Genomic DNA, 22,893 nt, shown 5'->3' with positions numbered 1-22,893 from the left:
TTCCTTTCTTAGTCAAAAGGTATTAGGCCAAATACACTATTACGAATAACACCTTGTGTTTTTCCATTAACAGTCAAGCCTGAAGGACTTTCCAAATCAGAATATGGGAATCTACCTTCTTCTTTTTTATAGCTGAAGAGTACATGATTGGGTAGATGGATCTTGTGTATTTTACCAATCCCTTTTTAAAGGATACTTGGATATATGTATTTATTTATTTATTTTTGCTACTAAGCTGCAATGGATCATTTTGTATACATGCTATCTAATATATGTATAGGTGTATTTGTGAGTAGGTACCCATCATTGGCATTTGTGCATTAAAGAATAAATACATCTGCAAAAGTAGTTTGCCTGTCTTTTGGCTCTTGGTAATCTGATAGTTGAGAGATGGTATCTCAGTTCTAGCTGGTGTTTTCCTTATTCTGAGTGTAGTGGAACACATTTCCCTTGTTTCTGAGAGCTATTTATTCATGATCCTTCCTGGTGCTTTTTACCTATTGGTTTATGGGCCTTTGGGAGAGTGTCTTAAATTCTAGAACTTTCTATGGGCAAACACTTTGAGCTTTCTCTCTGTTGTTCATATTGGATCATTTCTATTGCACTATCACTAATTTCACTGACCACCCCCCCTTCCCCCGTCATCACATCCATTCTGCTAGTGAATCCCTCTGGTGAGTTTTCTATTTTGGTTCTTAAATTTTTCATCGCTAAGATTTCCATTTGGTTCTTTTCTTTATGTTGAGACTTTCTATTTTTTCTGTTCTTTCCATAAGCGTCTGCCCTTAACTTCTTGGAGAACTTTTATAATAATTGCTTTAAAATCAGTGTAAGATAATTCTGATGTCTGTCATCTCGTCAACTGGAGTGCATTGATTGTCTCCTCCCGTGTGAGTTTGAAGCTTTCCTGCTTTGAATGCCAAGTGATTTGGGATTGTACCCTGAGCCTTTTGAAGCCCTATGATGAGATTGTAGGCCTTGCGTCCATCCTGTGGAGCCTGCTGGTATTTTTGCTCTAACAGGTGGTCGGCCGGGTTGCTTGAGGCTGCCAAGTTGAGTTTCAGTTGTGGTTCCATTTCTGATTTCAAAGCCTTTTCAGCGTTGCATAGCTTTGTACTTGGTGATTTACTGGAACTCCCCTTTCGGTCTTGTGGCCAGAAGACCAGGGCTTTCGTTAACCCCCTCAGCCTCACATTTCCACCACTGCCAGTGTTTGAAGCCAGGAGTGCAGAGAGAGAAGAAAGCAGGGGTTCACTGCTACCCACCCCCCAGGACCACAGTGCCTCAGTTAGAGCAGAAGATTCCTCCGTCTCAGAGGTCCAGGTACCTGGACCTGGCCTCGCTGCCACTGGCTGTGCTGGCCTCACGGTGGGACTGTGAGGGTCCTGGGGATGCAAGGCGACAGAGAAAAGGAAAAAGTGGAGAGGTGCCTTCACTGTCTCTGAGCATTAGGAGTCCCCTCTCCTGTTTTCTGAGCCAGAACTACAGGGCTCTCCTGGTGCTCTCCGCATCCACACCTAGGGGCCATTTTGGGGTTGCAGCCTGCCTTAATCCCAGCTGAAGGGACTGGGGAGACTGGGGGAATATGGGACGCTTGCTTTTGCTGTGGCGAGACTTTGGAATTGGGTCTTCTCCAATCCGCGTGCTTGCTTTTCATATTCCTAAATACCTATTCAATCCATTCCTCCTAGGTTTTATAGATGCATTCAGGGAGAGATCAGCTGGAACATCTACTCCATCTGACTTGGAAGCAGAACTTAAACTTGTACCAGAACATAATATCTCTGCATCTTACCAGTCAGCTTACCAATAAGCAAAAATATCCTCAAGGCCAGCTTTGCTGTATCAGACGAGTTCTGTCCATGAGATGCTCTGTGTGACTGTTAAGATTGGGAGCGAAAGCAGTGGAAGACAAACACAAGACACTGTACACGGTTGATATGAAGGTTCTTGATAGCTGTCGAGCGCAGCCCTCCAAATATTTTCATTGTGAGCTGCAAGCAAAGACCATTTTGATGCTGAGAATGCCCCTTGGATCGTCCTTGGATCTCTCAAGGCTAAGGTTTTAAGATTTGTTGGATGGGTTGCCTATACATAATGTGTTCTCTTTCTTGAAAATGAGAATCCAGCATTCAAAATACTTGTCTTTGCTAAGTGATTTTTGCACAGTCTGTGGCTAGTGAGGCTACTTGGTGCAAACCAGGAACTCTGGACATTGATTCTCATAGAACCACCTAGGAACAAGGGTATTGGTATGTGGGGGGGTTGGAGGAATTTAGATGGGATAAGGACAAAGAAAAATGGTCCTGCATCCAGCAGTGAGTTCCCATCACCCTCGCCAGATGAACTGGGGTCCCCTCCACAGGCTGTGAGGTAGACAGCACTCAGGAAGCGTGGAGCACAGAATGGGTGAAATCTGTGGTCAGGCAGAAGTCCTGGCACCTGGAGTTGATCTCGAAAGAGCAGTTGATTTTGTCCAGAAAAAGGGGGATGTTATCGCTAAAGTGGATGTAAAGCCACGGGTGTTGCCTGGTGGTCATTTTAGCAAGACAATTAGAGACCAAATCAAAGAAGGCAGCGGCCATTTCCTACAATTTTGTCACTGACAGAAAAGCTGAGCGGTACCCTCTTCACGGTGCGTGCTGTGTGGTACCGGTACTTCAGGCTCTACTCATCTCTGAAATTGCACACATCTTGAAGGCGACGTATGACACAGACCTTTTAGAGGGGGAAGTCATTATCTGCTGGTCAGAAAAGACTTTTAAGAAATAGGTCTCAAAAAATGTTTGCCCAAGAGCGTTCTGTCAAAGCAGATCCCTTTATAAAAGGCTTGAAGGAAGCTGCAGAGAACATTCAGGTGACGAAGATGAAAATGTTGAAGTGGCATGTTTAAAAGCTGCCAGGGCACCCAGAGTGGGAGCTGTGACACGTACCATCGTGGCTGTTGACGCTGACACACGGCTTCAAGCGCCGAGCACACCGTAGTGTGCGGTTGTTGTCCTTGATCGCTGGAGGAGCAACGTAAGCGTGTGCTCACTCAGTGACTTCAGTCATGCTGCCTTCTCTCTTACCCATAGTTCATTGCAAGTGGTCTCAAATGAAGCCCGGTGACGCATTCACCTCACAACGTAGTTTGCTTATATTTGGTATTTCTTTGAAAAAAAACTGGTAGGGGACACATCTCACACTCCTAAAGTTACACACATTTATTTTTTGGTCATCCTTTGTTAAATTTTTATTTATTTTATTCTGAGAGTGAGAGAGAGCACACACAAGCAGGGGAGGAGCAGAGAGAGAGGGTAGAGAGAATCCCAGGCAGGCTCCCCTGACACCACGGAGCCTGATTGCGGGGCTCGAACCCATAAACTGTGAGATCATGACCTGAGCCAAAATCAAGAGTCAGTCACTTAACCGATTGAGCCACACAGATCCCCCCCCACCCACTTTTTTTGGTCATTTTAAAAATAAGATCTCGGAAAGCAGAAGATCGGAAGCCAAATACAGGTTACCGATGTCTCCATTCTCCTGCGCTCTGACCCACCCGTTGAAAGAGGGTACCCATCCCATGCCTATGTTTTATTCGGTAAGGATTTGTTCACCTGACACTGAATTGGTAGGTTGTCTCCTCCTTATGAGATTGGAAAATTGGGTTTAAAACAGAAGTAGAATCTGCCTCCTGTCCAGTAAACCTGGGCGCTATTGTGTTTAGGGAGCTTTGGATAACTAACGTTGCCCTGAGTCCAATCAGAGGTTTTTAAATGTCTTTGGCAATAAAGTTATTCTAAAATCTAGTTCATTTAGATACAACCAATCTTCCTTATCTTCATGATTTCAGATCACCTGGCATATATGTAAAGCCTGGCATGAGCCGGTACAATCACAGAATTACCATACGGTAAATCATTTACCATCATGTCATTTTGTTGACAGGTGCTCCGCTTTGGAAGTCAGATGCTTTTTCTTTTCTTTTTTTTAAATATTTTTATTTATTTCTAGGAGAGAGAGAGAGAGAGAGAGAGAGAGAGAGAGAGCGTGAGCAGGGGAGGGTCAGAGAGAGAGAGGGAGACACAGACTCTGAAATAGGCTCCAGGCTCTGAGCTGGCAGTCAGCACAGAGCCCGACGCGGGGCTCGAACCCATGAACCGCGAGATCATGACCTAAGCGAAAGTCGGACGCTTAACCGACTAAGCCACCCAGGCGGCCCGGAAGTCAGATGCTTTTAAACCATGCTAGGAAATTGTAGTTTCACTTACTACTTCTAAAACATTTCACAAAAATAACGTTCAAGATAAGTATCGAGGTTTTTAATGAACTAAAATCCCATGCATCATTCGTCTTGATTTCATATTAGCATGTACGCAGGTGATTGCAATTGATTCTGAAATTGTATGAAGGGCACTTTGATTTTAAATTCAGACGCTTTCCTGGTAAGGGTAGATTTTAAGGGGAGCCTTGGCTTTTTTTTTTTTTTTTTTTTTTTTTTGCAAATTCCTGTTGATGTATCTCTTACAGTTTGTTAAACCAAGAGGGAAAGGGGACCTCGGTGGTGTCACGGTCCAGGAGAATGGTTTTTCCCGTGCGGACCTTTCGCCTGAAGCTGACCTTTGTTATTAGAAACTGAAAGGCAGTGGTTGCTCAGAGCGCAGGCTACATTTGCAAATGAAAGTCTGGATTTTACCTCTTTTTATCAGTGCTCTGTTTGCCTAAGACTTAGCCTGATAAATCTGCTGTTTGACCCCTGGTGGCTGTGTTTCGGAGTCAGGAAAGTAGTAGGCCTCCTGTGGAGCCTGGGAAACCTCATGTTTCTGTCGTGCCCTCGCTCTGACTTTGGGGAAACCTCGGGGCTTCACGTTCCCATCTGCGAAGTAAAGCCAGTACGTACCCTGCTAGGCTACCAGGGTGGTTCTGAAGTTCAAACCAAGATGTTGGTGGACCTGGTCTGTAAATCAAAGCGGGTGACTATTGTGGTGATTGAAGCTTTTAGGGAACTTACGGTCTCTTTGGCAGGGCCCGTGGGGGGGGGGGATGGGGAGGGGGAGGGAACCAACCTTGGTGCTTCATATATGATAAAAATTCCAGTGTGGTGTTTAATCATATTTAGTATTTATAAATCTGCAAAATTAGTATCTTAGGAGTTGTAAAAATAAGCTGGTTGAATATTATTGTGGTGTGAATCCTGAAAGTAAACTCAGTCTAGTGGCCCGAGTGACCGTTGTCAGGCAGAAATGTCAACTTCGGGTAGCGTGAGCCAGTTTTTCTACTGCACATGGATTACGGGCTGTTTTGAGTAGCAGTGCCAGTCTGGTCTGTGTGAATCAGGTTCTGGAAAGTCTCTGTCCCAACCCTTGGTGGAGCCACCGAGGGTGGCTTGAGTGGCCGTGGTGAGGCTCGTGTACAGAAGCCAACACAGAATGTTGAGAAGGCAGAGGAAAGAAGGAACTCGTGCCACTGAATTCAAACGTCCCCTCCTCAGTGACAAGCTAGTCCATCAAGTTGCGGGTTTCCTCCCGGAAATGGTCGGCAGGCATAACTGGGGGGCTGCTGCCCTTCACTCCTGTCTTCCGCCCTTTCCCAGCACTCTCCTTTGTCTTCCGGTTGCTTCCTCTCCTCTGTTGGCTAATTAGAGCGGTCTCCTCGGCCTTGGAATTAGCATCTTCGTTTGCCACTGCTTCATAGCATAACTAGGCAACACGTTCTTTTTCGCAGGAGCAGGTAATAGAGTCCAAGGAACAATCCTATAAGCAGAATGTCTGATTTGCTCAGGTGCGCTGTGATTTTTTTGGCTCCAAGCACCTGTCTCTGGGGAGCAGGTACCCCTTGGAGATAAAATAACCAGGCTGGGTTGTGTGTCTTCAGCATGTATGTGTGTCCTTTCTTGAGCAGCAAGAAATTCTCACCTCACCTCAAAAGGGTGAATTTGGATAGGATAGGCTCCCGTTTAAAACTGCTCGTGAGTATTTTCTTTTTTGAAACTTTGAGGTGAGGCGTTAATACCACAGTGCTTTTTTTTCCTTTGCATTCTCCTCTCTCAGCAACACGTACTGAAATATTTGGGAATGAGATGCTAGGATGATGTCTGGGATTTACCTCAGAGCAAGGTGGAAGCGGGTGGTGTGGGTGGCGGTAGAGATGAATCAGGGCTGGCTGTGAGCTGGTAGTTGTTGAGGGAGGTGAAGCGGGTATGTGGGTTTCATTATACTATTCTGTCTATGTATACCTTATGTATACATATTTATTTGTAAGTTTCCATGATAAAAAGTAAAAACCACAAAACCACCCTACCTTAGATTTCTTTTTGCATCGAAGTAGAGTGCAGCCCTCCTCATGTGACCTTCAGACCCCTTAATCACCTGGCACCTATTAACCCTTCCGGGTTCATCTTCTCATGAAACTGTGTGCAGTAGCCCGAGTCTTACCTCTGGCCCTTTGCACTGGTTTTCTTCTCTTCCTACAACACTCTTTCCTTCCCTTCCCGTCACCTCATCCTCACCCCAGTTTGCCTGACACTTCTGGACCCTTGGATCCCAGATGACCTCGCTTCCTGCAGGCCTTCCCTGATTGACCTCTGCCCCAGCGTGGGTTGAATAGCCTCCTGGGGAGGGTTGCCTCTGTCACAGTGACCCTCACTTTAGCCTTCCTCTCGGTGATTCTAACCACCACTGTCTGCCTGTCACTCTCAGTGTATTAGACACTTTTTTGAGGAAAGGGATTAGACCTTGTTCACCCTTGGGTCCCTTGCACTCCGCACGACGCCTGGCACGTAGCGGCCCGTCCGGCGGTGAGAGAGTAAAAGGCCCACCCGGGGCTTGCAGACGCTTGGCCTCTGGCCCCCCCCACGCCGCCTGCTCAGAGGCACAGTGGTGCCCCGTGTGCATGTGACTTCCGCCTACCTTCTCGTTTTTGCTCCCACTCACGTCACCTCTGTTCTGTGTCCTTCGTACTTTGGCTGACTTACTGTGCGTCACAGCAGGACATACTTTCTAGAATCCCTGCATGTGGGTAAGGAAGGTCCAGTCAAACTTGGAGCTTTTATACTTGCCGAAATGCCAGGTTGTGAAATGGCGTCCAATACTAGCAGGCACATTTAAACACATTCCTCACTGATGTGATGTGGCGTCCACTGTTGGGAATGGGCCTCTGTAGGACACCACTCCAGGGGCGTCGGAGCTGCATTGCCACGTTGGTGGCTGACGTGTGAACCAGGAGGAATGTGCATTACAGCGGTTTGAAATCGGAAAAAGAAAAAAAAGTGCATTTGCACGGGTTGGATAAAGACATTTCCTCCTATCCTGGGATGCTCTGCCAAAGTGAAAATGTATCAGCCAGAGCTGGGCGTGCCGGTGGTGGCGTCACACCAACGGAGGGCAAGTCCAAGAACATACATGGTGTGCTACTATGTATATCAGGTTCACAGAGCAGCACAAGGAAACAATGTACTGTTGAGGAGTTCATAGGTTATACTGTGCACACACACGCATATGTGATATGTGTATACATGCATACATGACCACCTATAACAAGCTTGTGCATGCACGTGTGTAATATTCTTGTGCATATATACATCTGTGTACATATATATTTTCTCATATATGAATATACATGCCGAGAAATCCAGAGGTCAGGACAGAGGTGTTCTCCTGCAGGAGGGAGGGAGGTGACCTGGAAGAGGCACGTGAGAGTCACAGAGCAGATGATGCTCTGTCCCGGGTTGCCCGACGCGGGGCTCGAACCCACAAACTGTGAGATCATGACCTGAGCCAAAGTCGGACGCTTAACTGACTGAGCCACCCAGGCGCCCCAGCAGTCTTTATGTGAGGCTACATTCCCAAGCACTTTGATGAAGAAAGAGGTTTATCTTGTTGCTTTTCTTCCACTGTTGATGGGGTAACGTTCATCCAGTCATTCCTCACTTTCTGCGTTACCTACGACCGTGGGTACAAGCGCACGTGCATTAGTTCCCATTGGCGATCAGCAGGAAGTAGATGAAGGGGACAGATCATCTTCCTCTCCCACATCATGTCCTGTCCTTGTTCATCACAGATGTCGCCGTGGTGGACATGAGTGATGTCTCCAGACAGCCTTCGCTCTTTTACCATCTCGGGGTCCGAGAAAGCTTTGACATGGCCAATAATGTGATCCTGTACCATGACACCGACGCCGACACTGCTCTTTCATTGAAGGTAAAGGGTATCGTTCATCTTCTTGTGAATACTTTTTGAGAAAATGGCGTTATACGTGCAGATGAAACGTACATGTAGTGCAGGAGGTTGGAGAAAAACAAAGATTTGCTTGTGCAATTGCTTCCTTCCCACTACAGGTTCTCGCTCACACAGACAACTTCCTGACCACCGTGGGAGCGTATGCACTACACCGAGGCATTTGTAGGCAACCTGAACGTTTCCGGGCTCATTAGGGAAGTGGAGGCAAAAACCGTTTTCCTTGAAGCCAACACACAGCTCGGAGTCCTTTAATGGGCAGTGTGATGCAGACGTATGCATTAAAAAAATAGTTTCTCAACTTGAATAATAACAAGACAGCACATGACCGTTACCAAAGTGGGCAGAAAGTTCTAGCATAGATATAATCTGTATTCAATCTGTTACCCCCACCCCACCATCCAAAGCAGAGGAAACCTGAAAACTTGTCTGTCTTGTGCACAACTCTGTAATTACTGAGATTTTTAAAAATGTATTCTTGCAAATTTGAAACCAGTGTTTTTTTGGATAATCGTACTTTTTAAAAAATGGTCATATTGGGAACAAGGGGGAGATGGCCGTGGAGTAGAGGACCTGTGTAAGTGGTGAATCACTGCCTTGTACACCAGAAACTAATCAGACAGACACTGTACATTAATTATACTGGAAGTAAAAAGAAAACTTTAGACATGCTCCTCTTTGTAAAATGCGAATGTCTAAGGTGAGCTACTGTAAAACTCAGCTAATATTAATATTGTTGAATATCTTAATACGAGTCAGAAAAACTTCATCTCTATGAAATCATTTCGGGAATAAAAGATTAGTTTGTTGACAGCAGTACTGTTCAACCTTGACTGCACTTGAGAATTACTCGGACAACTTGCAGATATCCCAGTCCCCACGTCATACCCCAGACCAGTTACATCACAGTCTCTGGGGGATTTTTTTTTTTTTTTTTAACCTCTCAAAGTACAGCCACTGGTGAGAGCTAGTGGCTTAAAGTTAGCTGTCACGGACACCATTTCTAAATGTCTGGTCCCTTAGCATTAGAAACCACTAGTATATAAATAGCACAACTTGCTGATGGCAAAGTTGAACATTTTTGTGTTTCTTGGGATTTAATATTAACCAGATCTTTCTAGGTTCTGTAATAATTGGGGGTTATTTCCTGGTAGAAATACAGCCTGCTTCAGGTGTGAAACCTGTATGTGTTCTCTGTCACACATGCTTCACGTGGCTGTGCTCTCTGTAGCTGTAGCGCAGTGCTGTTTCAAGATGTCATTCATAAGACATTGAAAGAAGAAACTGGTTTATTATTGTACTTGGCGTTGTAAAATAGTTTCTCAAAAGACTATAAGCCGATCTAAGCTATTACTTCAGATGTTTAGATCTTGATTTTCACTGAGGGAATTTTGCTTGGAAATACTTAGAAGATACAGAAGGGTAGATTCTTAAGCTATATTTTGATGAGGAACATGAAATCAGAAAGTGTTTTTTTTCCCGATGCAATATGTGATTTTTCTCAACTATGCCGTAGTGGGCTCCTCTGGAAAGTCCCATAACCTAGGTAAGTGTTAATTTTTTAAAAATATGGAAAAAAAACTTCCTAAAATGGAAATGGGTAGTGTGTTATATCTGACGCTGGAAGAAGCCATCCGCACTTGTCAACAGAAAACTGAAATCTCAGAACATAGAAAACCTGTTTTTATGGGGCAGCTGTTTAATTATGTTTTCTCTTCTCAGCAAATGTTGGCTGACAGTGCGTAAATGGCACGGTCAAGGGCTGCACAACCATTATGCTAAGTTAACTGACTAAAATTGCTGTCACTGAATCTGGAGGTTCCTAGTCGATTACAGTGATGCGGCAGAAACCCTACCAGCAACACGCCTTCTGCAGAAAGGCTGACGGGGGGTGCAGGGGGGCGGGGGACGGCACTGATTGAGTCAAGAAGCAGTACTTCCCAGGCGGTTCCTTGCCATCCCCGACACGGTCCCCTGGATAGGCGAGGTGCAAGGTGCTCAGAGCCCGAGACCTGACTCTCACAGTGTTGGGACAAAGTCATTGCCACTACTAGGGGACATTTTCTTTTTCTTTTTCTTTTCTTTTTTTTTTTTTTTTAATGTTTTATTTATTTCTAGGAGAGAGAGAGAGAGAGCGCGCGAGAGAGCGAGCGAGAGAGAGAGCGTGAGCAGGGGAGGGTCAGAGAGAGAGGGAGTCACGGACTGAAACCGGCTCCAGGCTCCGAGCTGGCAGTCAGCACAGAGCCCAACGCGGGGCTTGAACCCACGAACCGCGAGATCATGACCTAAGCGAAAGTCGGACGCTTAACCGACTAAGCCACCCAGGCGCCCCATACTAGGGGACATTTTCATAACTGTAAATGTTCCTTAGTCATTCCCAAAGCCAGCCAGTTATGATCTCTTTTCTTTAGAACATGAATTTTACAGTTCTCTGAGGCTCGCCCTATTTGAAGCTTTTTGCTCAGGGAAAGGAGGGGGGGTTCAAATGATAACTCTTGCTCTGAGGTGGGTGCTGGGTGATGGGGGCCAAAGTGCTTGTAGTGCTTATGAAAATTAGTGGGGGGTTTTAGAAACTATATTCATCTTGTCTTTTTCTTTTCAGGATATGGTGACCCAGAAAAACACAGTAAGTATTCTATTTTCAGATTTTTAACCTAGTAAATGTATAAGATGCTTGCCTGAAAATCCTACAGATAACAAAGTGAATTTTTTTTTAAGTTTTATTTACTTTGAGATAGAGCGTGGGTGGGTAAGGGACAGAGAGAAAGGGAGAGAGAGAATCCCAGGCAGGCTCTGCACTGTCAGCAGAGAGCCCAATGCGGGGCTCGAACTTAGAAACCATGAGATCATGACCTATGCCGAAGTCAGACACTTAACTGGCTGAGCCACCCGGGTGCCCCACAAAGTGATCTCTGATTGTGTCTGTTGGCGTTTCTCTCAGGGGGATGGCTAGTACCCCCTGTCCTTCAAGCTGCCTGCTGGCTCAGGGCCCACTCCCATCCGGGGTGAAGGATGGAAGGCAAGGTCAGGCAAATGGACTTCTTCTCCATTGTGTACTGGGACTTTGAGCATGGAACGGTCTGGCTGTCTCTTCTGATCTGGGTTGGTCTCTTGGACCACCAAGATTGTTTTCACTGGAGCCACTACCTCCCGTATTTCCCACCCAAGTTTCCCGAACAACAGAGAAACATGAACTTATACCTGAGGTAATACGGGGCCTAACCCGGAGTTCCTGCAGTGACAGCAACATCATGTTGGTTTGAATTGTGTAATGAAATCCCCACTTTCAAGACCTTCAAATGAGTTCACGTCCTTGGAAGTGGTGCTGTTACCCCGTATCTTGAATGCACCTCGGAGCGTGTGTCTTCCTAGACCCGTAGCGCAGTGGTTTTTTGACCAGTTGTGACCTAGACGGAGGAGGTGACCTTCGTTTCTTTCCTTTGACCTTAGCCTGCTTGTACTGGTCCTTCTAGAAAGGAAGGGCCTCCTGCCTCTTTTTCTATACCGGTTGGAATTCCCAAAGGGACAGGGACAGACAGAAGGGCAGAGGAGCTAGGGCTCTCCCAGGGCTGCCCCCTTCTAGGGGAACGGGAGCTTTGCACGACATCCCCCCTCCACACCAGGCCCCACCCCGCAGCTGTGGGCTTAGTCTTCTTCAGAACCCAGGCAGAGCTCCCTCTCTCAGGTGCAAGCCTCGCCTCTCCTCCTCCAAGCCAGAGGCTGAAGTTCTAGAAACCAAACATGCAGTGTAGGTTACGTGGCTGCCACTGGAGCTTGGATTTCATAAGCTGCCGTGTAAAATTAAGGCATCAGGGTGGGTTAGGGTTCTTGGGAAAATAAATAGAAAGACGGGTCACTTCATTTTGTTCCATTTGCACACGGATACTCTCCACTTATGGGGGTCTTTCTTGTGCTTTCTAGATCTCGATTTCTTAAATTACCTTCTTTATGGAGCTTGGGCGGGCTGGGGGCCGGGGGATCCAGTAAGAGGAGCCTGAGCCCGAGGCTGGCAGGCACAGGGGTAGCCCAGCCTGGTCTCTGACGGGCTTTGGGCAGCCACCCCTGCCCCCATCCTCCGAGTCCTCATCAGTGAAATGAGAAGGTTAAACTCTTGGGCTTGGCTCATAGATAACTTGCAATTCTCAGAGTCTGTGTTTCCATATTTGTTGCACAAGTGAAAAGACGTAACTTGGATTCAATGCAAGGAATGTCTCAGAAATAGTTATTCCTCAAAACAGTAATTACATTAAGGCAAAGCGCAAAGAAAACTCTTTTTCCATCCTGACTATTAAGTGTTTTGGAGCCTAGAAATATTCTTGTTCTCTAAGAGACTTAGGAGTGTCCCTCTGTTACCATTCCACTGAATACCCTCCTTTCTGGCACATGCTCTCTCCTCTAAACACCCAGGAATTCCTTCACATTCTTGGTAATTCTAATGACACCAGGGCACCCTTCTCCCTGGGTGTATATGTATGTATGCATTTGTATGTTTGTTTGTTTGTGGTGAACTTACTCTACAGGATTTGGCAACTAATCTCTCTGCTGTATTTGCTGTTACTTTCGAATTCAGTGCTCACTACTGGTTGTCATGCTTCATGGGGTGTGAAAATTTAGAGCATTCAGGAGAACAAAATAAAGGACCAGAGGTGGCCGGAAGGGTGGAAAATAGCACCTGAGAGGAACGGTTGAAGGGAAACAAACCTTGAGAGGTATTGTTCACGGTCATTTGCAAATGTTTTCCATTTCTGGAAAGTAGGGAGACAGTACTTGTACTCTGGGTGGCAGGGAAGTGTAGGGCAAACTCAGAGTTAAGGTTGCGGAGCACCTTGGGGGCTCAGGCAGTTGAGCATCTGACTCTGGATTTTGGCTCCGGTCATGATCTCACGGTTTGTGGGATTGAGCCCCTCGGCGGGCTCTGCGCTCACAGCACGGAGCCTGCTTGGGATTCTCTCTCTCTCTCTGTCTCTCTCTCTCTGTCTCTCTCTCTATCTCTCTCTTGCTCCCTCACTCTCTCTGCCCCTACCCCACACATGTACACACGCTCTCTCCCCCCCCACACACAAAAATAAACATTAAAAAAAAAAAGGTTGGGATAAGCAGAATGGTCATCTCATAGCTAATAGTGATTAAACAATGAAAAAGAATGTCACAGTAAATCAGGTGACTTTTAAGGAGAGTTTACTCACTTGTCCCCTCAATATGGATTGAGCTAGTGCTGCTTAGAAACAGGGATCTGACTTGTCTGACTGCACAGGTTTGGGGGAAGAATCTGATGAAATTTGGGGGTCTGTAATAATCAGCTTAAAAAAGAGGTACAACAGTACCTCTCGGTAGGCAGTAACCTAGCAAGTTAGGTGAGGCAGGTGTACACTGAACACGCCGCTGAATGCCTGAAGTGATTTGTGAGGAGGTGGAGACCTGGAGGCTCTGAGATCCCTGGTAGAGGCCCGGGGTACGAGTCCAGGCTCTCCAGACGAACTGAGCCAGTAGGAGATCCAGGGAGAGGGAGAAATTTACTGTGAGGAACCACCTCGCGTAATTATGGGGGCTGAGAATTCCCACCGTCGGCCGTCTGCAAGCCAGACACCCAGGAGAGCCGTTGGTGTGATTCACTCCCAAGTCCTGAGGCCTTAGAATTAGGGGAGCGATGGTGTAAATTTTAATCCCAAGGTCAGAGATGACTGTCCCAGCTCAAGCAGCAAGGCGACAAGACGGGCAGATGCCTCTTTTTCTCAGCTTCTGTCCAAGCCCCCGTGGACTGGGTGATGCCCACCCACACGGACTCAAATGCTCCTCTCCTCTGGAAGCCCCCCCCCAGCCCTGGTTAATCTGGATACCCCAAGGCCAGTCAAGGTGGCACATGAAATAAACCATCACAGGGAGGCACCCTTCCTTCCATTTCTAGGAACCGTTGTTTTGCAGGGGTGTGGAGGATGGGAAGCCAGCTTCTAGGCTTCAGGCTGGACCACACCTGCAGCCATTCTGGGCTCGTCTGCTCTCTGGAAACACAGGATCAACTTTGTACTCGGCTCTTTTTCAGACCATGCTCCTGTTCTCATGTTCCAGGTTTTGTTTTCAAATGTTCTTTTTTTTTTGAGAGAGACCAACCCAGAGCACGAGCAGGAAAGGGGAGGAGAGAGAGATACACACACAGAATCCAAAGCAGGCTCCAGGCTCTGAGCTGTCAGCACAGAGCCTGACATGGGGCTCAGACTCCCCAACAGTCAGATCATGAGGTACCTGAGCTGAAGGACACTTAACCAGCTGAGCCACCGGGGTCCCCCTCCAGGGTTTTCTTTAATGCTGTAATTAGGCACAGTGTACATACTGTTAGGCTCGCCTGTGTGCACAGGAAAGAGTGATTTTGACTAAATGAGAGAGTTGGGTTGCTATCACCACAGTCCAGGTTGAGACCATTTTCATCACCCCCCAAAATTCCTGTTTGCACACAATCCCTGTTGGCACCTTGCAGCCCCAAGCAACCACTCATTTGCTTTATGTCTTAAAGGTCTGCCTTTCCACGATTTTTCATGTAAATGGAACCATACAATAATGTGGTCTTTTGTGTTTAGTTTCTCTCACTTAGTATGATGACTGTGAGGTTCCTCCATGAGGTAGCCTGCCTCAGTAGTTCCTTTGTATGTCAAGCAGTGTCCTTTCTCTGGCTGATGCACATTTTGTTTCCCTGAATAGCTACACAAAGGCTAATCTAGATACAATATGGAATACCCAACACGATAGAATGCTAGCCCGCAGGGGCTTTGGTTGGTTCATTCGGTTAAGCCTGCAGCTTCCGCTCAGGTCCTGACCTCACAGCTGGTGGGTTCAAGCCCTGCACCACGTCGGGCTCTGGGCTGACAGCTCAGCGCCTGGAGCCTGCCTCAGATTCTGTGTCTCCCTCTCTCTCTGCCCCTTTCCTGGTTGCACTCTGTCTCTCTCTCTCTCTCTCTCTCAAAAATAAACATTAAAAAGAATACTGGTGAGCCGTTAAAAAGTTGATGGGCATTTGGATTGTTTGCACTTTTTGGTTATTATGAATAACATTCCTTTCAACATCCAAGTACAGATGTTTGCATGGAAATAGGTCTTCATTCCTCCTGGGTGAATAGCCAGGGTTGGAATTACTACATCATAAGGTAAATATATGCTTAACTTTTAAAGAAACTACCAAAATGATACCCAAAGTGTCTGGACCATTTTTTCCATTTCTACCAGCAATAAAGGTCTAGTTTCTTCACAGCCCCCACCACCCGTTCTCTCCCTCTGTCAAAATAAACATTAAAAAAATTAAGTTCATTATATATACACACATCTGAAACTAATGCAACACTATATGTTAATCATACTAGAATTTAAAAAAACATTTTTCAAGAAAATTAAAAAATAAAAAAAGTTTTATGGTTTTGGCTCTCCAATGAATTTTGAGTTACTTTTTGTAGCTGGTGTGAGATTGGGGTCTACCTTCTTTCTTTTGCATGTGGAGATGGAGTTGTCCCAACACCAATTTTCTTTTTCTTTCTTTTTTTTTTTTTTTTAAATTTTAAATGTTTCTTTTTGAGAGAGAGACAAACACAGAGCACAAGTGGGAGAGGGGCAAAGAGAGAGAGAGAGAGAGAGAGGGAGAAAGAATCTGAAGCAGGCTTCAGGCTCCGAGGTGTCAGCACAGAGCCCGATGTGGGTCTCGAGCTTACGGACCTTGAGATCATGACCTGAACTGAAGTGCTCAACTGGCTAAGCCACTCACGCACTCCATCCAAAACCATTTCTTAAAAAAGACTCTTCTTTCCCAGGTGAATTGTCTCGGCACCCTTATCAAAGTCAACTGACCAGAAATGTAAAGATTTGCTTCTGGACTTTAAATTCTGCTCCATTGATCTGGATATTGACCCTTACGCCAGTGTTGTGGTTTTGTGGTTACTGTAGTTTTGTAGTAATTTTTGAAGTTAGGAAATCTCGTTCCTCAACTTTGTTCTTTTTCAACGTCGTTATGGCCATCTGGGGCCACTTGCAATTCTGTATGAATTAGAAAGTTGGCTTTTGCGTTGGAACAAAAAAGGCCATTGGAATTTCGATGGGGATCACATTGTATCTGTGTATCGCTTGAGTGGTATTGACATTGTTATCGAGTCTGCCTTCCAGTCCAACCACAGGCCTGTCTTTGCAGTTATCTCAGTCCTCTTTATTTCAGCATTGGTTTTGTAGTCTTCAGTGTACAAGGCTTTCCACTTTCTTGGTTAAATTTATACCTGGATATTTTATTCTTTAGGAAGTAAATAAAATCATTTTCTTTTCTTAAGTTCACTTATTTATTTTGGGGGGGAGGTTGGAGGAGGGACAGAGAGAGAGGGAGAAAGAGAATCCCAAGCAGGTTCCATGCTGTAGCGTGGAGCTTGACGTGACGCTCGATCCTATGAACTGTGAGATCATGACCTGAGCCAAAACCAAGAGTGGGATGCATAATTGAGCCACCCAGGTGCCCCCAATAAAATCATTGAAAACATTTTTTTAATGTTTATTTTTGAGAGAGAGTGAGCATGCACGAGTATGAGCAGGGGAGACACAGAATCTGAAGCAGGCACCAGGCTCTGACCTGTTAGCACAGAGCCCGGTGCGGGGCTCGAACCCACCAGCAGTGAGATCATGACCTAAGCTGAAACCAGACACTTAACCAACCGAGGCACCCCTAAAAACATTTTTAAATTTCCTTTACAGGATGGCTTTTTTAAAGTTTATTTATTTATTTTATTTTATTTTATTTATTTTTTTTTTAAAAAAGACACATTTATTCAGCGTCATGATCAGACTATTACATTTAGCAATCAACAGCATGGGTGCAAAAAAAAAAAATCTACATTAAAACCCTTTGTTGGAATGCTTTACAGTTTCCACAGAACAGAAACTAAAATAACCTGTTATACAATTAGTCACAAATACAGTCCTCGAGTTTTTTGCCCATACACATGAGTATTGTCTAAAACATGTCTTCTTTGTAGCAGCTAGGCCCTGCCACCACTGTGCTTGGCTGAGTTCACAAATCTGTTGTAACCTGTAGCTTCCCTGTCACTTCTCTGGCTCTCCTCTCCGGCTAAGCTTTGTTTCCTGGCAGTAATTAAAACCTTCTGCCACTGCCATAGCTACTGCTGCTGCTGGAACCGCCATAGCCACCTTGGTTTCGTGGTTTGGCAAAGTATTGGCCTCCACCACCATAGGGGCCAGAGCTTCTGCCTCCAAAATTTCCTCCTTTCATGGGTCCAAAATTTGAAGACTGATTGTTGTAATTGCCAAAATCATTATAGCTTCCACCACCTCCAAAGTTGCTTCCATCATTACCAAATCCGTTATAGCCATCCCCACTGCCACCATATCCACCACCACCTCGACTGCCACCAAAGCCACCACGCCCACTGAAGTTTCCTCCACGACCAAAGTTGTCATTCCCACCAAAACCACCTCCACGACCACCACCGAAGTTTCCAGAACCACTTCGACCTCTTTGGCTGGAGGAAGCACTAGCCATCTCTTGTTTAGACAGAGCCTTCCTTACTTCACAGTTGTGGCCGTTCACAGTATGGTATTTTGGAATAACAATCTTGTCTACAGAGTCATGGTCATCAAATGTTACAAAAGCAAAGCCTCTCTTTTTGCCACTGCCTCGGTCAGTCATGATTTCGATCACTTCAATTTTCCCATACTGTTCAAAATAATCTCTTAGATGATGTTCTTCAGTGTCTTCTTTAATGCCACCAACAAAAATCTTTTTCACAGTTAGGTGGGCACCAGGTCTTTGAGAATCTTCTCTCGAGACAGCCCTCTTTGGTTCTACAACTCTTCCATCCACCTTGTGTGGCCTTGCATTCATGGCCGCATCCACCTCCTCCACAGTGGCATAGGTGACAAACCCAAAGCCTCTGGAGCGCTTGGTGTTTGGATCTCTCATTACCACACAGTCCGTAAGCGTTCCCCATTGCTCAAAATGGCTCCTCAGACTCTCATCGGTTGTTTCAAAGCTCAAACCTCCGATGAAAAGCTTCCGCAGCTGTTCAGGCTCTTTGGGAGACTCTGACTTAGACATGACGGCGGTGGGAGGGGAGACTTTATCGATGCTTACTCGGCGGCGTCCACGGGCAGAAAGGCTATTTATTTATTTTAAATAAGCTCTCCACCCAGCATGGGACTTGAACTCATGACCCTGAGATCAGCAGGGAGCCCGCTTCCCATCCTGTCCTCCTCTCTCTCTGCCCCTCCCCTACTCATGCATGCACATGCGCGCTCTCAAAAACTAAAATGTTTAAAAAAATATTTTACTGGACCCATAAATGTATGGCCAACTAATCTTTGACAAAGCGTGGAAGAGCATCCAATGAAAAAAGACAGCCTCTTTACCAGATGGTGCTGACAGAACTGGACAGCAACACGCAGAAGAATGAAACTAGATCATTTTCTCACACCATACACAAAAATAAAGTGGATAAAGGACCTGAATGTGAGACAGGAAACCATAAAAATCCTAGAAGACAAAGCAGGAAACAACCTCCTTGACCTCCACTGCAGCAATTTCTTACTTGACACATCCCCAAAGGCAAGGGAATCAAGAGCAAAAATGAACTACTGGGACCTCATCAAGATAAAAAGCTTCTGCACGGCAAAGGAAACAACCCACAAAACTAATAGGCAACTGACGGAATGGGAAAAGACAGTTGCAAATGACATATCAGATAAATGGCTAGTATTCAAATTCTATAAGGTTCTCTCCAAACTCTACATTTTAAAATCAATTAATCCTGTGAAGAAATGGGCAGAAGACATGAACAGACACTTCTCCAAAGAGGACATCCAGATGGCCAACAGACACATGAAGTGATCCTCAGCATCCCTCCTCATCAGGGAAATCCAAATCAAAACCACACTGAGATATCACCTCACGCTGGTCAGAGTGGCTAAAATGAACAAATCAGGAGACTCTCAATGCTGGCGAGGATGTGGAGAAACGGGCCCCCTCCTACGCTGCTGGTGGGAATGTAAACTGGTGCAGCCCCTCTGGAAAACAGTGTGGAGGCTCCTCAAAAAATTAATAGGACTCCGCTATGATCCAGCAATAGCACTGCTAGGAATTTACCCAGCGGATACAGGAGTGCTGATGCCTAGGGGCACATGGACCCCAATGTTCATAGCAGCACTCTCAACAAGAGCCAAATTATGGAAATATCCTAATTGTCCATCAACTGATGAATGGATCAAGAAGATGTGGTTTATCTATACGATGGAATACTACATGGCAATGAGAAAGAATGAAATCTGGCCATGTGTAGCAACATGGATGGATCTTGAGTGTGTTATGCTGAGTGAAATAAGTCAGGCAGAGAAGGACAAATACCATATGTTTGCACGTATAGGTGGATTAGGAGAAAGTTAATGGAGGATGAAGCAGGAGAAGAAGGGGAAAAATAGTGGGGGAGAGGGAGGGAGGCAAACCATGAGAGACTCTTAAATGCTGAGAACAAACTGAGGGCGGGTGGGGGAGGGGGAAGGGGGGTGATGAGCATGGAGGAGGGCACTTCTTGGGATCAGCACTAGGTGTTATATGGAAACCAACTTGACAAACTATAAAAAATATTTTAATATACTTTTTATAAAAATCTTTAACACTCAACATATTTTACTTAATTCAGTATTTGAGTCAAAAATGTAATTCAGGTTTTTTTTAAGGTTTTTTTTTTGAGAGAGAGGAAGCAAGTGGAGGAGGGGCAGAGAGAGAGAGAGAGAGAGAGAGAGAGAGAGAATTCCAAGAAGGCTCTGCGCTATCAGCACAGAGCCCAGTGCAGGGCTCAAACTCAAGCACTCTGAGATCATGACCTGAGCTGAAGTTGGACACTTTAACCAATTGAGCCACCCTGGTGCCCCATAATTCAGGTTTTTTAACTTTTTCATTTTCATTTCATTGTAGTTAACAGGGTGTTTGTATCAGTTTGAGGTGTACAATATAGTGATTGTACAGTTTTCTTCAGTGCTTGGTCATACTAAGTGTACCTTAATCCCCTTCCCCAAATGCACCCATCCCGCTATGTAATTCAGCTTTTGATCCAGGTTCCATAAAAATTGCTTTTCTGTATTATTTTTGCCCTTAAGCTATTTCCTACTGCTTTACAGATACCAAAGAGAGCCATTTTCAGCATTTTATCACTTCAGAAAACCTGTTTGTATGATGAAAGATCAAGGTTAAGCCTTTATGGGAACAAGAGTGGAAACGTTAGCCAACCCTGAGAGACTACTTTATCTGTTAAACCTTAAAGCTTCCTGGTAGTTTGTTACTCATGTACACAGTCCACAGGTATTCTTGAACTGTTTTTTCTTTGCAAAAAATAATCATACCTTCAATGTCATGGTATGTTTTGCAGGTTGGTTTCCCCGTGGAAGTGGACTCTGAGACTGAGTTGAGTGTGCGGGAGATTTATTCAGGGTGCCCTTGGGGTCGAGGCTGAGGAAGCAGAGGGAGGGAAGCAGGACCAGGCAGAGGGAGACGCAGCTGGGAGGCAGGCTCGGTGCCAGCCGTGGCTGACCCCGTGGGCCGCTCTGGAGCTGGAATGGCCTGAGTCGGGGTGAGATGGCCAGGCCTCTGCCCTCCTGCATCCAGCCCTCCCTGGAAGGTGTGTGACCTTGGGTGAGGTCCTGTCGGCTGGCGAGGCAGTTGGGGCCACACATCCTACCTTGACCATGGGGGGGCGTGGTGTCTGTGTGCCTGTGTGTCCACCACATTATAATCATTTTATTTGAGAAATTTACAAATCCTATATACCCCGAGACTAAGGACTGTTTGTTTAAGGCTGAGAGGCACAGAAATCATTGTCTTTCATTGAATTGGTGGGTAATTACCTGGACGCCATACATAGCCTCACCAGAAAGGAAATATGGGGCCATTTACCTGCCCTGTCCCCTAGGAAAATTACCAGGAGAAGATGAGATATTCCACCCAGTACTTACAGGAGGAATTGTTAAAAATGCACTAGACCTTATTTTCATTTGTCATGTCCTAAAGCCAGAGTTCATGGTTGGTTTTTAAAAATCAAAGTTGAATTTCTGAGCTAGGATCATGTTATTAAAAAGCACCTTATTAAAAGATTAATCTGGTTCTCGACCTCTGGACTAAGTGTGGCTTTTTCCTGCAAAGCCAATGAGATTTAAGAGAAACTCATTGTTCCCATTGAAATAGTTATCTCTATAATCCCAGTAAATTGGAAATTCTTTGAGAAACAGACATTGGCAATATTGGGTACGTTTTCTACAATATTCGAAGTCTTTGACTTGGCTTACAAGCAAATTTAGTACTTGAGTTTGGCGTAACAGAATTTCTCTTGGTCTTTCCTTCTTGTGTTCCTCACTTTTCAGTTTGCCATGACTTGGGATCCAAAATTATCAAAGATGATATAGATGGCTTAGGGACGCTTTGATAAAAAAAGCAATTAAATTTCCTTTCTCCTTTAGATATCCTCTGGGTTTTCTGAGTTCAGATCAGAATTTCTACCACTTTTGTTAGTGAAGATCCAATTTCCAACAAGAAGGCTATGTCTCCTAGTGAATGGAGAGGCAGAATTTTATTTTACACATAGAATATGGTTTATGTAAAAATCTCTGTCCTTTGAATATTTGTCTATTTGTGTAGCTATTTTTTAATATTTCTACCTCATCTTTTTTTTTTTTTTTTTAAGGTATTGTGAGAGAGAGAGAGAGAGCACAAGTGGGGGCGGGAAGAGAAAGACAGACAGACAGAGACCAAGAGCAAGAGCGAGACCGAGAATCCCAAGCAGGCTCCACACTTTTATTGTGGAACCCAACGAGGGGCTCGAACTCATGAACTGCGAGATTATGATCTCAGCTGAAGTCAGACGCTTAACCGACTGAGCCGCCCAGGAGCCCCTAGTGTTTCTTCCTTATTTTAAATTCTCTTTTCTCTAGTCTTGATGTCTTTTTTCCCCCCTACGCGCTTGTGGCCTTGTGTTCTCTTTCAAATTGGGAGTATTCTGCAAGTGCAATCCACAGAGCTTTTGCCTGTTCCTCTTGAGTGTCCCGGGAGTGATGTCCCATTGCACAGGGCCAATGTCAGAACCAAAACAGCAATGCCTGATTCTGCCTCCCAACTGGATAAGTCTTTGGTGTCTGAAGATGCCCATTTATTTGTTTTAAATTGTGATACGATTCATATCCCATACAGCTCACCATTCACCCATCCATTTGTGTTGGGTATTTTGTGGAACATGGCTCCCTTTATTTAAGGGTATGTCAGAATTAAGCCATAATGAAGTACCGACAAGAATCCTGGGGAGGAAGGGGAAAGACCTGAGGTTTGTGTGGCTCTGTGGTCCTCTGCGGGCCAGTTGGTTAACCTTTCTGGGTCTCGGTTTCCTTCTGTATAAAATGAGGTGATTCATCAGGTGATTCCTGAAGTTCCTGGTGGATCTGACATAATTCTAGGGTTTTAGCCATTCAGTTGTTTGCACAAAGCAGGTGAGCAGTTGTGGTAGTTCCCTTGATGCTGCATGGCGTGTTTCTGGCAGGGACCTCTTCATTTACCATTTTTTTTTTTTTTACATTTATTTTTGGGAGACAGGTGAGACAGAGCACAGCAGGGGAAGGGTAGAGAGAGAAGGAGACCCAGAATCCGAAGCAGGCTCCAGGCTCCAAG

At 45.4% G+C, this 22,893-nt stretch overlaps 1 protein-coding gene across 1 annotated transcript in view; it reads left to right on the top strand.

The window, feature by feature from the left end:
* The window catches only part of MAP3K15 (mitogen-activated protein kinase kinase kinase 15), a 128,724-nt gene that overhangs the window by 12,689 nt on the left and 93,142 nt on the right, over positions 1-22,893 (top strand). The window contains exons 2-3 of the mRNA XM_039247384.1: positions 8,041-8,180; positions 10,819-10,842. Coding sequence (XP_039103315.1) covers positions 8,041-8,180; positions 10,819-10,842 — 164 coding nt within the window. The remainder of the gene's footprint in view (positions 1-8,040; positions 8,181-10,818; positions 10,843-22,893) is intronic.

Source organism: Hyaena hyaena, unplaced genomic scaffold, assembly GCF_003009895.1.
Source record: "Hyaena hyaena isolate Hyena2069 unplaced genomic scaffold, ASM300989v1 scaffold_295, whole genome shotgun sequence".
Taxonomy (NCBI): Eukaryota; Metazoa; Chordata; class Mammalia; order Carnivora; family Hyaenidae; genus Hyaena; species Hyaena hyaena.
This window is presented reverse-complemented; position numbering and strand designations above follow the sequence as displayed.